The sequence below is a fragment of the Anas acuta genome, chromosome 4 (genome assembly GCF_963932015.1).
Source record: "Anas acuta chromosome 4, bAnaAcu1.1, whole genome shotgun sequence".
In the NCBI taxonomy this organism is placed as follows: Eukaryota; Metazoa; Chordata; class Aves; order Anseriformes; family Anatidae; genus Anas; species Anas acuta.
In genome coordinates this window covers 9797781-9811891 of record NC_088982.1, presented here as the reverse complement: position 1 = coordinate 9811891, position 14111 = coordinate 9797781, and the positions used below count along the sequence as shown (strand labels likewise).

The window sequence follows — 14111 nt, the reverse complement described above, 5'->3', positions numbered from 1 at the left end:
TAATGTCTTCTTTCTCTGGGGCATCTACTTTAGGATTTAAGGGAAAAATTGAATTTAATGTATCACAGAAGGTACTGCTCTACCTTCTACTCACTAAAAATTACAGATGCTCTGCTTCCCTAGAGAGCCTCAGGACTACAAATTACCCTTGTTAAGTTTTATATTCTCTCATTGGAGGAATTACATAAATTACACAGATTATCCAAGTTACCAATCCATTGCTAATCTTCCTTAAAGATTGCTTAGCATTTAGGCAGCATCAGCTGCCTATACTTTTTAAATATGTTTTCCACAGTTAAATGATCTTAGATTTTATTAGTTCAAAACCCACTATTCTAAAAAGTACAGCAGTGTAAAAAAAATATTAAAAAAAAAAAAAATAAGAACCACACTATTTCAGTTTTGGAAAGTTCTTCCCATAAGCGTTCTGAATGCTTAGTTGAAGATTTTCTATTTGCAGTTAAGAATTCAAAAAGCAGACCCAAATTAAGTCTGCACAGAAGTGTACACATTTAAATGCGAGCTAGAGTTCTAGTAAAATGGTACTTGCATACAGAGATGCAAATGCTTTATTCTGCCTGGAAGAAAGCCTGTTCAAACCAAAACTGCAGGTGTTGGCAGATATACACTAATTGCAGTTGACACAGGCTAAACTTGAATCTGCAGAATCACAAAAGAGAGGAAAAAGGTGACTGTGCTGACTTCCCCTTACACTTTATAACCAGTCATCTAGCTGACAGTCTGAACCATGCCACTGGGAAACAAGACACTCGTGTTCCCGTTCCCACACCTTTTAACTGAAACACAATAACCTTAACAAAAAACAGATTTGTTTCCTTACCGGCTGTACCTACAACCCATTCTTTCAGACACTGGAAATCCCTCTTCAACCCCAACATCTACATTAGGCAGGGAAAGATTTGAAGTAGAGTCTTCTGCATTACAAGGAAGTATCCTAAATCAGAAATCAGGGTATGACCATTCAGTCCATACTAACCACCTCTGTAACTCAGCTCTGTGTTTTTCAACAAAGCAAATAACTCTCACTATTGTTAAGTGGACACAACTATTCCTCTTTCTTACATAAATTTTGCTAGAAGTACCACAAAATAATATTTTTGGATTTCAATCAACTTGGAAACTTTATGTGTTTTTTTTTTATTATTATTATTTTAGTAATTGAAGAAATCAGTTATTTTCACATTGTATTATGCAAAAGCCACACAACTTCACATCCAATTTGGCAATATGCACATCCATTTGCACTCAACCATCAATATAGCACAGCTTCAAATTCTGCTTTTGAAGTTAAAATCTGAGGTTTTTAACTGACGTGTATGGTATATCTACTGCATTAATCATCTTTTCCTTTCAGCTCTTTTGTTTGTTTGTTTGTTTGCATTTTATCTGAAGTGGTAATGTGAAAAGTTCCAAACAAGACACTAGAACAAGAGATTTCTCTCCATCTTCAGTTTACTTGCTTTCATTTTGACCCCATGAATCCTACAGTCCCATAGAGTGACAAAGCTGCTAACAAGCAGAAGTTTCTAACTTTCACGAACTACTCCTCTACTGGATTTAGGTATTAGCATTTACAGAAGCGCCTTGATTCTGCAGGTAACCTCAAAGCTTCAGCATCACTTTCCCTCTGCAGGCAACAGAATCAATTACAATTTAATATTGTCAACATTAAACCATTTTGCCTAATCTCTTGGATGACCAGGTCTTAAAATTTCACTACTTTATTCTTGCTCTGAGTCTACCAGCAACAACTGACAAAACATCTTCTGGAGAGTCACACAGCAATGTTCAGCCACAACTCCACATGGTCACGTTTGTACTGAACACCAGGGTTGAGGCCAGCAGAAACCTACTTACTAGAACGGAACCTCTGACATGAAGCTGACTGTATGACAAAGCTACACAGCTGGTGCCACAAACTCCACATTGACAAAATAAGCATTTGCATTTCCACAAAAAGGCTGCGAACAACGTTTAGAAGACAGGGCCATTTGTACTTACAGAAGCCGCACCTGGTACCCCCTTCAAAGATGAATCCATTTGGGACAGCTCCGTATCGGCGCAGGTCTGAGAGTTTCCATTGCCCCATTACGCTAGGAGGGAGGTCTTTGGCAAGGACGAGGATGTCATTGCAGAAGTGCAGGGTAGCAGGCCCACTCTCGAGTTTAGTGCCAGGTGCTACAAAAACTTGAAATCTATGAACTATCAAATAAGGAAGAAAAAAATCACTACAGAAAATATAAGTAAGGTACTGTGATTTATGTAACACGTCATTCTGTTCAGCTGTAGACTGACCCCTGCCCACACCACCAGGCTCTCGCACAGGGATTCTAGGTAGAGCCTGAAGCTATAAGCTCATTATTCTATGTTATGTCAATTTAGTATAAGAAAACATATGTTGGCTTAATACTACAAAAGATTAAGCTGTAATGCTTCAACTTAATGCTGCATTAATTTATCCAAAGTCTAACAGAATAATCCCTACCTCAAATTAGTTATCCAGCCCATGCTTAAATCACACCTCTTCCATCAGTACAGGGATTTCTTTCTGTCTCCTCCTCCAAATGGCCCATGCCTAGCCTTTCCAACTTGTGTGCACACAGACACATAACACAGTGTCTGAAGAGACCAAAAGTCAAGGCTCAAAGAAGCAGCAAGTTCTAACCACAGCTCTGTCACTGATTCATTTGCAACCTTTAATAATCTGCTTTAATCCTTCCTGCACTTTGCCTTCCCTAGCAGGCAGTAAAAGGGGGAAAGTACATTTTCCCACCTTTGTGAATCTTTTGCAAGTTGGTGATGGCAGATGCCTGGATATTTCAAGTGATTAGAAAATTAAGTGATTCATAAGTAATGCACACTCCTAGAAGACAGTTAATTCTTCATGTTTCACTGTCTAAACTCCAGCAGAGTAGGGGAAAAGGTCAGACACTTATCTCATTCAAGTTTACAAACCTCAGGTTCAAATCCCAGCTCCTGTGTCCCCTACACTGCAAGGGTCCTTACCTACAGCAGCAGCTGTTCTAGGCTGGTCTCCCATCTTCTCCAGAGTTGTTGCATTTTGAATAGTAAGCTATTGGGAGCACTTCAAAGGCTCAAATCTCACAGTGGAGATTCAAAGGGAACTATTTCAGTCAGCAAGCAACCAATTTTCAAACAATAGTTTTGACCACTACTCCCCCAGTTTCTTTCACTTCGTCATCAGACACACACACGCAAAATCTGTCTTGACACAGAGAAGCATCTGAATTGTTACATTTCCAGTCATATTTTCAGTAGAGCATTTATCAGGAATCACAAAGATTTAGATTGTGGTTATCCACCAAAGATCATGCAAACAGCTTCACTGCTATGACATCTAGAGGGTAATTTCCAGGTAGTCTGATTTCTTCCCTGCCTCTTGACTGTGTTTCTTCAAGCATCATGAATTTCAGCCAGGTCTGAGCCTTGCTTCCCATCTAAATAGTTGCTATATTCTTAGTTACCGTCTTAGTTGTAGGTCAGCTCCTCATCCATGACATACATTTGCTAAATTCCCTAAGGCTCCAGCAGAATTAGCCACAAAGTCATTTGAGTGAAATGTGCAAGGAGCCAGAGATAGATCTAACTAACCACAGCTCTCCTTACAGCTTTGCCAGTGGTACTGCTGAGGAGCAAGTCAATAATCACACAATGTCCCCTTTTGGGCACACAGTTATGTTACACAACCTATCTAAACATAAAATATGAAAGAGACACCAAAACCACCTTGATGACTGATGTTCAATAAGTAATCTTTAATATAATTTGGACACTACTGCACAGTTAACTTCAGAGGTACTACACCAGCAATTAAAGCATAAGAGCAGAAGCATCAGCATCCTTTCTGACTCATAAAGGAAGAATGGACCATGATCAGACACGACCAGTTACAAAGTACCATAGCTGCCAAAAACCAAGAACTGCAACTCAGTTTCTAGAGCACTGTTAGAAAGCAGCATACTCAATCTGAGCAAAGCCAAAGCAGAGGGCAAAGCAAGTCTGGACATGAAGCTTTTTCCATATGCTTTCTTGGTAAACTGTAATTTTTTCAAAAATTCTCCTCAGCCATCTACAACTCCTGCTCTGGGATAAAAAATCAACCATAAAATACCTAGCTCAATATGTCTATGAGCAGAAGCTAATACTAAGGTTTTCATTTCCTTTAGCTATTTTTTTTTCTCTTCACAGCTATTCAGTGGCTCACAGTATGCTAACTTTCTCAGAATGAGCTATAGACTTAAGCACTCTTCTCACACGTGGCTTACACCTCACTCACTTAATTCCTCTGTTTTCTCTAATGCTGGTTCTTATATTCTCTTGAGCTGTCCTACAAATCACATCCACCTGACATGAGAAAAACAGAGAAAACAATGGGAATTCCAGTGAACACTCCTTCCATTCTGTGATCCTCATTCAAGAACAGCATCAGCTCTTTTCATTTTTCCCCCCCCCTCTTGCTTCCCAGACTCTGAGGTCATCTGTCCACAGTCTATTTTCAGCATCCAGCTACTTTACTTCCAAGGCACACAAAGGCATCCTTACTAGTCTTTAAGGAAAAAAAAAAAAAAAAAAAGAAAGAAAAAAAAAAAAAGAACAAACAGTCGCCATCTTCTCTTTGTAGTCTGCACACTTTTCTCTTTCTGTCTACTCAAGCTAGATTCTGTTCTGTTTGACTTCTTTCACTTACCTGACCCAGCACAGGAAGATGGAACCCTGAACAAGTTTTCCATACCCTGGTCTTTCTCCTTCCCCTAAGTTTTTTGCAATTACATTCTACAAATTATTGTCAATTCAACCAATCATGTTTGCTCCCTTTGTCATTTCTGCACCACTATCCCCATCTGTCCCTGCTCCAGGGCTACATGTGAAACAATACCTTCACCCAATAGGCTCTATTCATCCCCTCATTCAGAGCATTAAAAAACACTTCTGCATTTCCTTCTATCACAGTCATAACTCTCACACCCAGCTTGAGATCAAATATTCTCTCCATCCCAGAACTGCACCAGAGCAAGTTCATGAAAACTAGACCAACCTTGTCAAATGCAAACTCCCCTCATGTACACATACAGCCTATGCTGTACAGAGACCCCAAAACTTGTAAATAAGTAGAACTAGTGCACAACACAGCTACATTGTCAACGTGCCCACTGCTGCAGCTATACCTGCCTATATTGTTCAGGGACTCCCTCTAACTTTACGCGTGCAAGGCTTTATATCTGATAGTTCCAAGCATCCCTGTCTCTGATACTCTATATTTTATCAGTGTAAAATTCCCTGATCATCTTTGCAAAGCAATGAGTCTGTAACTACAACAGATGGCAAAGCATATGTAACAAACGATGATGACAGCTAATGAGCATCTCCCACACACCTACCCTCCTTTCCTAGTTATGACTTAAAAAATATAAGACAGCTACTATGGATTACCAATGTTATCACTCTTTATTCATCACTGTATATTTTAAGGCTGCTAACTATGAAAAAATAATAATAATAGGATGTATAAGAATTAAGATAACTGGGAAGACCATGCCTAACAACATTCTTTATTGAGAGATGTCTCTTCCTGCAAGGAGACACGAGCAGCAAAATAAAGGATCAGTAGCAGCACCTTTAGATAGGCTTGAGGGGAGCTCAGAAAACTGGGAATGAACTAGCCAAATTCTAATCAGGACTCTCTTTCTCTTAATTCGGACCCCCTCTGATTCCTGTCATCAAAGTCCCAAAGTAAATTATATTACCAGAAGTAGAGCTCTGATCACTTCGCTTCAAAGCTACACACTTTCAGTACCAAAGTGAAAAATGAAGTTGAATGCTCTCTCGGTTAAACAATGGGACTGGGCACTACTGTAATCACAACCTGTCAGAAGAGTTTAAGATTTAAGGAGAAGCACAGTCTCTTCACTCAGATGAGCAAGTCTTCTCCTTAACTATACTTTTTTATTTGCATTTTGTCTCTGTTTTTCTTTGATTTTTTTCCTGGGGGGAGGGGGTGGGAGGGAGGAAGAGGGGGGAGTATGAAAAGACAAAGGTTACCTTCCCCCAGACTGTAGCGGATTCGTACATCCCACGCATACATTGTTTCCTTGTTCTCAAATCCCAGCATCACAACTTGAGAGAGGCAGATGATTGCAAGGGTGTGATTCAAGCCCTCATAGGAGAGCCCAGGATCCAAGCCACAGATGTCTTCTAAGGTCACGCTGCTCCTCTCCTTATGCCCTTTCGCTCGCTCAGATTTATCCTTGTACACCAGCATGAGCAAACAGTCTAAAAGAAGCAAAACTGTCAGAGATGATGAGGCAGAACAGAACACAACACATTTCTTAGTACTCTGCTTCAATACAAAAGTGCTTTAGACAATTACAAGGTCAGTCTGATCAAGTCAATGCAAGACATGTTTCCTTCTCCCACCCCTGCCCAGGTAGTTTGCAGTCCTTGTTTTCAGGGAGCTGACACCAAAGGCATGTTTCAAGGGTAATCTGCAGGCTCAGAAAAAGGAAGGCAAGTAAAAAGTCTTCCCAATTGTTTTTACTTTACAAAACACCAATGGTTTTTCATATGGTCTCCCAAGTCTGGACAGGACCCACTCATTAATGCTGAACACTGGGAGTTATACTATGACAGCTTTTCATGTTACGAACACCAAGGACTGAGAGGCTATTGTCAGCTATATTTCCATTAGAACATACTGAACCACAAATGAAATTCTTACAGTAGTTCACAGATTACTCAACTACTAAATGGTGAGCGGGCTGCACTGCCAGAGACTGTGTCAGCTCAGGTTTCCTAGTTAAATGTTACACAGTAGTCAATGCTAAATAATCATTATGTGCCACACCTTTATTTTTATTTTTTTTAATATTCACATGTGTCACCATTTGTTTTTAACCCCTTCCTAGAGGTGTTTATTACATAGCAACTGTGCAGTCAAAGAAAGTAATTGTGCCCTGGGAAAAGCACATTCCACAAGCAAACCCAAAAGACAAGAAAAAATTGAGAGCCCTCTTCAACCTTTTGCAGGTGATAACAAAAGCATTCATCTTCCCCCAAGTCCCCTTCCTATTGCACAGCACTCGATTATAGCTAAAATTAACAGTAAATATCCAAGCTGCAGCATCCAGAGCTGCTGCTGACCTGCATACCACAAAGGAGGAAGCCCCCTGTGCACCATTTTATGAATGTTGGGGTGTGGTGCCCTGAGCCCTGGCAAGGTGCCCTGTGTTGCTCAGCTGGGCAAAAGCCTGGCAAATCTCCAAAGAGGTGAAAAATGACTGAAAGACTGAAGCGTCTGCTAACCCATGCAGAGCTCTGCGCACGCTTCCAATTGTTTTCTTGCACCTGTTAGCAAAAACAGCTGCAAGCCCCGATATTTACGCATTCTGCGATACAGTTGTGTGTCTGAAGAAAGAGCTACTGTGGTTTACAGACCGAGTAAAGCAAATCACTGGCTGTTTTCTGGTAGACCTGTCTACTTTTGCTAGAACAGTATTTTTGAGGAATAAGCTATGGTGTCAGTAAGTTTTCAAAGAAGCCCCCTCATCTTCCCCTTTCACACTTACGTTTGGAATCCAGACCCATACTTACATGTCTCGATACTAACTTTTAGGATGTACAGATACCTGTTTGTAGATAGAAGTTTAACAGATGCAGCCAAGATGCCTCTAAAATACTAACATATACCTGTAACAACCCACGCACCAGGGAGGTAGGTCTGAAGAGCTTCAGTTAGTAAAGAAACATCCGCTTTACCAGCAACAGCCTAGAAAAGGCTCCACAATCCACGCTGAAGCAATGCAGGTCCCCATTTTCTGAGTGCAGACAACAATTAGCCCTAGAAATAATATTTTGGGTGCCAAACGCTTTCCCAATGAGAAAGAGACAGGAAAACCTGAAACTTACTTCTCCCTCTCCAACAGGAAATCATCAACTCTGAATAACGTTTTCAATTTTTCCCTTCAAAAACGTGGAAGAGAAGTTTTTAATCCGAGATGTCAGTTTATTTTTAAATTGAAACGATGCTTTATGTCAAAACACGGATCGAAAATAACTACAGAGCTCACCACGCCAGCCTTTTACAGCCACCCTGAAGAAATAGCACGCGCTTTAAACCACAACCACGCAACTACGCTCTGACAGGCCACCTTTCTCAAACGGGTTTTATTCAGCACCTGCCCCGAAACGCCCGGATCGGAGGGCGGTTTTGGGGTAGTTTGAGGAAAAAACAGACGGTTTCTTGCAGGACGTCTCCCGGCTTCACACACAGGGCGCCGGGACCGTCCCTGAGGGGGCTGCGGGCTCTGAGCGGGGCACTGCGACCCCTGAGGGGGGACTGCGAGCCCTGAGGGCCCTCGGGGAGACTGAGGCCCCTGAGGGGACTGCGCTGAGGGAGAAACCGGGGAGGAACACGGGGGTGGAAAGCGAAGCCTCGTGCCGGGGGCTTTCTTATTTCGATACCCGTCGGGCTATTTCTGGCCGCCTGGCTGGCTGCCAGCTGAGCCCGTAATTTGCGTGTGCGCGTGTGTCCCCCAAAAAAAGGAAAAAGAGCAACGGCGGAGGGCCGCGGAGGTCTCCCGCAGCCGACAGGGCTCGAGGGGAGCCCCGCAGACCCCGCACCGCGTCCCCCAACCCGTCGTCGGGCGGAACAGGGAGGGAGGGCAGCGGCACCCCGGGGCCTCCCTACGCCGCCCGGCTCTTACCTGCCACCGGGGAGGGCTTGCGCAGCACCAGCCACCTACTCTTCCACTGCAACGAGAGGCGAAAAGGACAGGGTTAGGCAGGGCCGGAGGAGGGGAGAGCGGGCTCGCTCCCCCGCCGGCGGGACGCGGGGGGCGTCGGTCGGGGCCCCCCGTCCCGAAGGGGCGCCGCGAGCGGGGAACCTTTTTTCCATCTCTCAACTTGACGTGACCCTCCACCACCGCGGAATCCGTCATCTTCAGTCATGATTCCGGACAGCTGCGCCCGGCTGGCTGCTCCCTCCCCGCGCTCCGGCCGAGGGGTCACTTTCAAAATAGCTTCGGGAGGTCCCCGCACGGGCACACGGAGCGCGGCGGGCGGGCGAGCGGCCAGCGCCGCCCGGCCCTCCCCGGCGCCCCCCGCCCCGGCGGGCTGAGGGGAAAAGGGGCAAAGGGGGTCCCGGGGAGCTCCCCGCTGGTGCTTTATCAAACTATTTTATCGTGTTGTGCGCTTGTGGTGTGGTTTTGGTTTGGTTTGGTGTTTTTTTTTTTAATTCTTATTATTTATTTTATTTTATTTTCCTCAGGGTTTGAGCACCGCAGCGCGGCAGCCCCGCTCCGCCCGCCCCCTCCGATCCCCTCCAGCCGCGACCCCAGGCCGCCGCCGCCCCCCGCGCCGCGGATCCGCTCCGGGCTTTGCAGCTGACCGCGCGGCCAACCCCATGCCCGGCACGGCCGAGGGCCCGCAGGAAAACCCGGACCGGACTTTGACCGCCCCCCTGTACAACGGAGCGGGGCCTGGCGCTGACACATCCCCGGCCTCGCAGCATCCCTGTAGCGCCCCAATTCTGCTTCCAAAAAGTGCAATTACCACTCCCCTTGGCTCCCAAAAGACATACAGCCAACCACCCCGGATAAAAATACTCTTTTTTTTTTTTTTTTTTCCTTTGCAATGCAACTGTCACGAGATAACAGCCCACTTATACCAAGCCCAGAGCTGCTACAATTAATAGAATAAGATGTGTTAATGATGTCCTTAGATTTATTTCAACGAGCGATGGACTAATTAGAGTCCATTATTCTAAAAATACTCCTACTGCATCTTATTTGATGGTAATTAGTCCTTCAGCTATTTTTTTAAACGGCACCACAGCACATTTTTCTTTCAATAGCATAATAGAAGGGTTTTTTAGATGTTTGCAGTTATTTCTTCTCTCTGAATTGGTCAGTTTGCATGGAATAACATATAATTTAATAAAACCATCTTTAAGCATGCTTCATAATGAATTAGGGATGTGTTCGTTCAACTGGTTTTGCATTCCAATTCAATTTCAAGCTAAACGTTAGAGGAAAAAATATCAGAAAAACTTCCTCTAGTAAATTTTAGCCATATTTCAACCTAAGTGATAAGCATTTATGTAGAGGAGGAGAAACTGGGGGAAAGTTTCCATGGGGAAATGCTCAACAGAAAGGCCAGCGGCAGAAATTGCTGGAGTACCCATAGGAACATGACCGATGTTCTCAGGGGTGTGACAGGTCAGGCACGGACCTCTTGCTAAACTGAAGTATTTGCTTGCCACCCAGGCTGGTGCTCACCACCCCTAGTCGGAGGTTGTGGATTTAGTGCAGGGCTAGTCACCATACAGCAGAACCTCGAATCAGGAAATTTAGTTCCACCAGATTATGCAGTGACAACAAAAAAGCAGGCTACTTTGAAAACCAAAAATTCAATTTTAGTGAATTTGAAGTATGGCAATTGACTGAAGATTTATCATTTAGACCTTTGATGGCAGAAAAGAGAGAGTTCCACTTATGAACATTCAATATATTTTTTAAAAATGCATATATTTTTCATGTTACTGTCACTTCATAGTGGTAATAATCATGCATTTTTGAAAACAGAAGAATTTAAAAGCTCTATACAAATTGCCAGAAACACCAGTGTAACACCTTTCCTGACAAATAGGCACCCTTTTTACAGCAAGAGAAGACTGAGAGAATATGTATAACACACATCCAGCAGTTTAAATCATGCTCAGTGTGGATGGATGTTAATTTCAACATGAAAGTGAAGTCACATAACAGATATGGATATTCAGAATGGCATAAGCTTTGTGTTGAAACCTGTTCTAAATGAATCACTTCCAAAGAAGAGTAAATAGTTCCTTCGTGCTCATTTAGTACTTGTCTTTCATCAGGAGGTACAGTTAGTCTTGTTAAACAGTCACATTCATTTCACAGTGTTAAGCAAGCCAGACTCGTACTGTAAATGGCCAGGAAGGCAAACCCACAGAATCACAGAACCCAGACAACAATGGCCTTCAGATTGTTTTGGAATCAAGAGCTAAAGACTTTGATCTTAGCATTCACAGTATTTATAGCTGAAAATCTTACCTAAGTTTTGTGACTCAAGTTTCTTCACTCTTACATCTGTCTACTGGAAATTTTGTGCGACACTTACATAAACTGGGAGCACCACCAGCTGGAAATGATTCTTATGCAGAGCTTTTCAGATGCCTTCTGGCACAGAGAAGTGTTATTTCTTTTTTCTACCAGCTCTCAACCTGTTGAACAACCTACACAGTGATTCAAAGATTTAATTGTAACTATATACACAGCAGACTAAGTCCAAGAAACAGAGGGTAAACATTTTTATTTAATAGTTTATATCACTTATCCAAATTAGCATTGTTTTTATCTTTGTAGTTACCTGAAATCAGATTTTAGTTATTTTTCCTTTCAAAGATTGTCCTAGCTGCAGAAATCATTCACTAAGAAACCCATGAAGACACCACCAGTATTATAAAACAAAACACACATATGAGTACCCAAGCACCAGTTTACATTTCTATATTGTAAAGAATAGCTTTTTTTGAACACTTAAGAGAATTTTAAAATGTTTGCTATCAGAGAAGAAAAACATGTACATCAATACTCCTAAATTTATATATCTGACATGGCTAAAGATCTCTGTATTAAGAAAGTTGTAATTTTCTGTTCTTCTTTATGAGATTCAACTGTTTTATACTCAATCATTTCCTGCTTCGTTGCTAACACAGCTGGCTATACAGCCTCTAACCACTTGTATATTGTAATAATTTATTTATTTGTTCTTATAATAATTCCATAGACCATGTCAGCAGCACATGGACTTTATGATTATCACCAACCTCCCAAGGAAAATACCAAGCAGCTCCCACAGCCAGGCAGTTTAAAACTCTGCTAACAACCCTCCTGAATTATCTGAACAGTTAAATAACTTGTTACTACAAAACCTAAGACATCTCCAAAACATTGTCAAATTTAAGAAATATTTAGTCATTTATCACCCAAGGAGAAGTACTTCTACCGCTATCCTCAGGGTGAGGAGCAGCTGATGGTCTGCAAAAGGCCCTAATGTTTTGGTCGGCAATCAGGTGCACTGACTTTCAACATTTTTTAGCAAAAAACTTGTGCTTTCAGCAGGTGTTCCATTAAACTTTGCTGGAAAATTGCACAGCAGACTCAGCAGAGCTCTGAAGCATGTTCCTGATGTCTATGTCAGCAGAACACAGAAATGTGCTTACATATTTTGTTGAATCAAAATCTAAATCCTCTGTTTTCTGCCCAGAGCTGATTTGCTGTAGCTAGCTGAGGAGCCACTTCACCTGTATTGCTCTGCTGGTTTCTCTCAACCCAACCTGCACTTCAAGAAATCACTTCTGAAGGAAAGGGAATTTATTTTTTGGTGCTCCTCCTTTTTATTTTGTTAAAACATCTGAGAATACAGAGACAACATTGTTACAGATTGGTTGGAGGAATGACAGCTCCACCAGAAACTTTCAAATAACTCTTTCCATGTAATCCACCAAGCAGATAAACAGTTGTAGATTTCGGTACACTCTGTCTTGACATGTTTGTTTTATTAAGCTAATAAAGACAGTCTTATATGTTGAGCTATCCATGGCCCTAAAATTGCAGCTCAAAGTTGCTGGTATCAGAGGGATTAGGTCTGTTTTAGGTGGTCTGTTTGGAATTTCTAAGAATTACCAGGAGAGTTTTCATAAAATATTTATGCCACTTTAATGAAACCGAAAGATTCCAGGACCACGCTTGAAATGTTATCACATTTAAAATGTTCAACTAGTTTTTCGGGGGGATATTTTCTCATTAATCCAGTTCACATAGTTTGTCACTCGTGTATACACTCCAGGTTTGTTGACTCTGCCACAGCCATCTCCCCAGCTGATAACTCCATAAAGGTAAGAGATATCATTTTTCTCGCAGGCCAAAGGTCCACCAGAATCTCCCTGTGTTAAAAGTAAGGAAAGATTAAATAATTTGACAGAAAAGAGTTGGGAAAAAAAAGATTATTTGGGGAAAGTTCCAAACCGAAAATGTTTGCACATGAGATTTAGTTTTAAAAAATTAATATGGAAGCATTTGTCTGCTTAAATTTTATTGTAGAAAACTTTTTTTTTTAATCATACCTCTAATAAAATGGCTTTTTTTAATATTACATTAAAAAGAAATATGAAAATATCAGATTTTGTTTGAAAGATTTTCTGAAATTCTTCTGGATTCAGACATCTACTGAAGAGCATGAATAATTGAGGTCCCCTTCAGTAGGAGTAAGCAAGTCTTTAAGCTTTACACTACATTGCACTATAGGCTCTGCACAGATTACATAGGCCATAGAAGGTCTGGAGAGTTTCTTAAGACAGTTTATTACAGCCATCAGAGATCGTTGCACGCATACACATAATTTTCCATATGACTGCACAATGCTCTAATTTTGTGGTGTACACCCAGTTTTGTATCTATTGAATTTAATGCTACTGAGCATTACCTTGTCATTAAAGCCATAAACTGAAAATAAGGCCAAACTAATGTCTGATGACACACTACAGCAAAGATGAATTGGGAACACTTCTACTTATTTAAAACCTTGCAAATATTCAGGGAAGGGGGTGCTTTTGTTATTATTGTTCCTCTGAGAGTGACTTCCTACAGAAATGGAAACGTTTGAAATGAAACAAAAATGCATGGCTGGTGAAAGGAGCCACATCTCAGATATCTGGGGCTAAGGATAAATCATTTTTTCCTTTTTAAAAAGAAAATCCTTGAGATTTGCTTTCTAAACAGGAATGCTTTCGGGACCAAAGTAAGTAGGAAAATTGTATTGCCTTCCTATTAGGAGATTTCTTTGATAAATCAGGGACATCTACCTGAGATTAATTTACTTCTGAGAAACTTGCATGTGTCTCCACAACTTATCTCATTAATTGCAATTTTAGTACCCGTGCACTGATTAAAAAAAATATAAAGTTTCCAAGAAAATAGCAGAACACACTGTCTACTTGACATTTCTTGGTCTTTAAATATTTTTATACATTACAGATGGTTTATAGATAA

General features: G+C 41.6%; 2 protein-coding genes across 5 annotated transcripts in view; both read right to left on the bottom strand.

Annotated features, from left to right (window-relative positions):
- The window catches only part of DOK7 (docking protein 7), a 65746-nt gene extending 56387 nt beyond the window's left edge, over positions 1-9359 (bottom strand). Inside the window, exons 1-4 of one of the 4 annotated variants that reach the window (XM_068679778.1) lie at positions 8922-9359; positions 8742-8787; positions 6082-6327; positions 2023-2223 (exon numbers count right to left, since the gene is read on the bottom strand). In XM_068679778.1, the coding sequence (XP_068535879.1) occupies positions 2023-2223; positions 6082-6327; positions 8742-8787; positions 8922-8975 (547 nt within the window). In that variant the 5' untranslated portion in view covers positions 8976-9359. Of the gene's footprint in view, positions 1-2022; positions 2224-6081; positions 6328-7944; positions 8702-8741; positions 8788-8921 lie in introns of those variants that run through there. The other 3 variants (XM_068679779.1, XM_068679781.1, XM_068679780.1) reach the window with 3 other exon arrangements.
- A 1985-nt stretch (positions 9360-11344) lies between these two features.
- Positions 11345-14111, bottom strand: part of HGFAC (HGF activator) — a 42815-nt gene continuing 40048 nt past the window's right edge. The window contains exon 14 of the mRNA XM_068679782.1: positions 11345-13006. Within this exon, the coding sequence (XP_068535883.1) occupies positions 12836-13006 (171 nt within the window). The 3' untranslated portion in view covers positions 11345-12835. The remainder of the gene's footprint in view (positions 13007-14111) is intronic.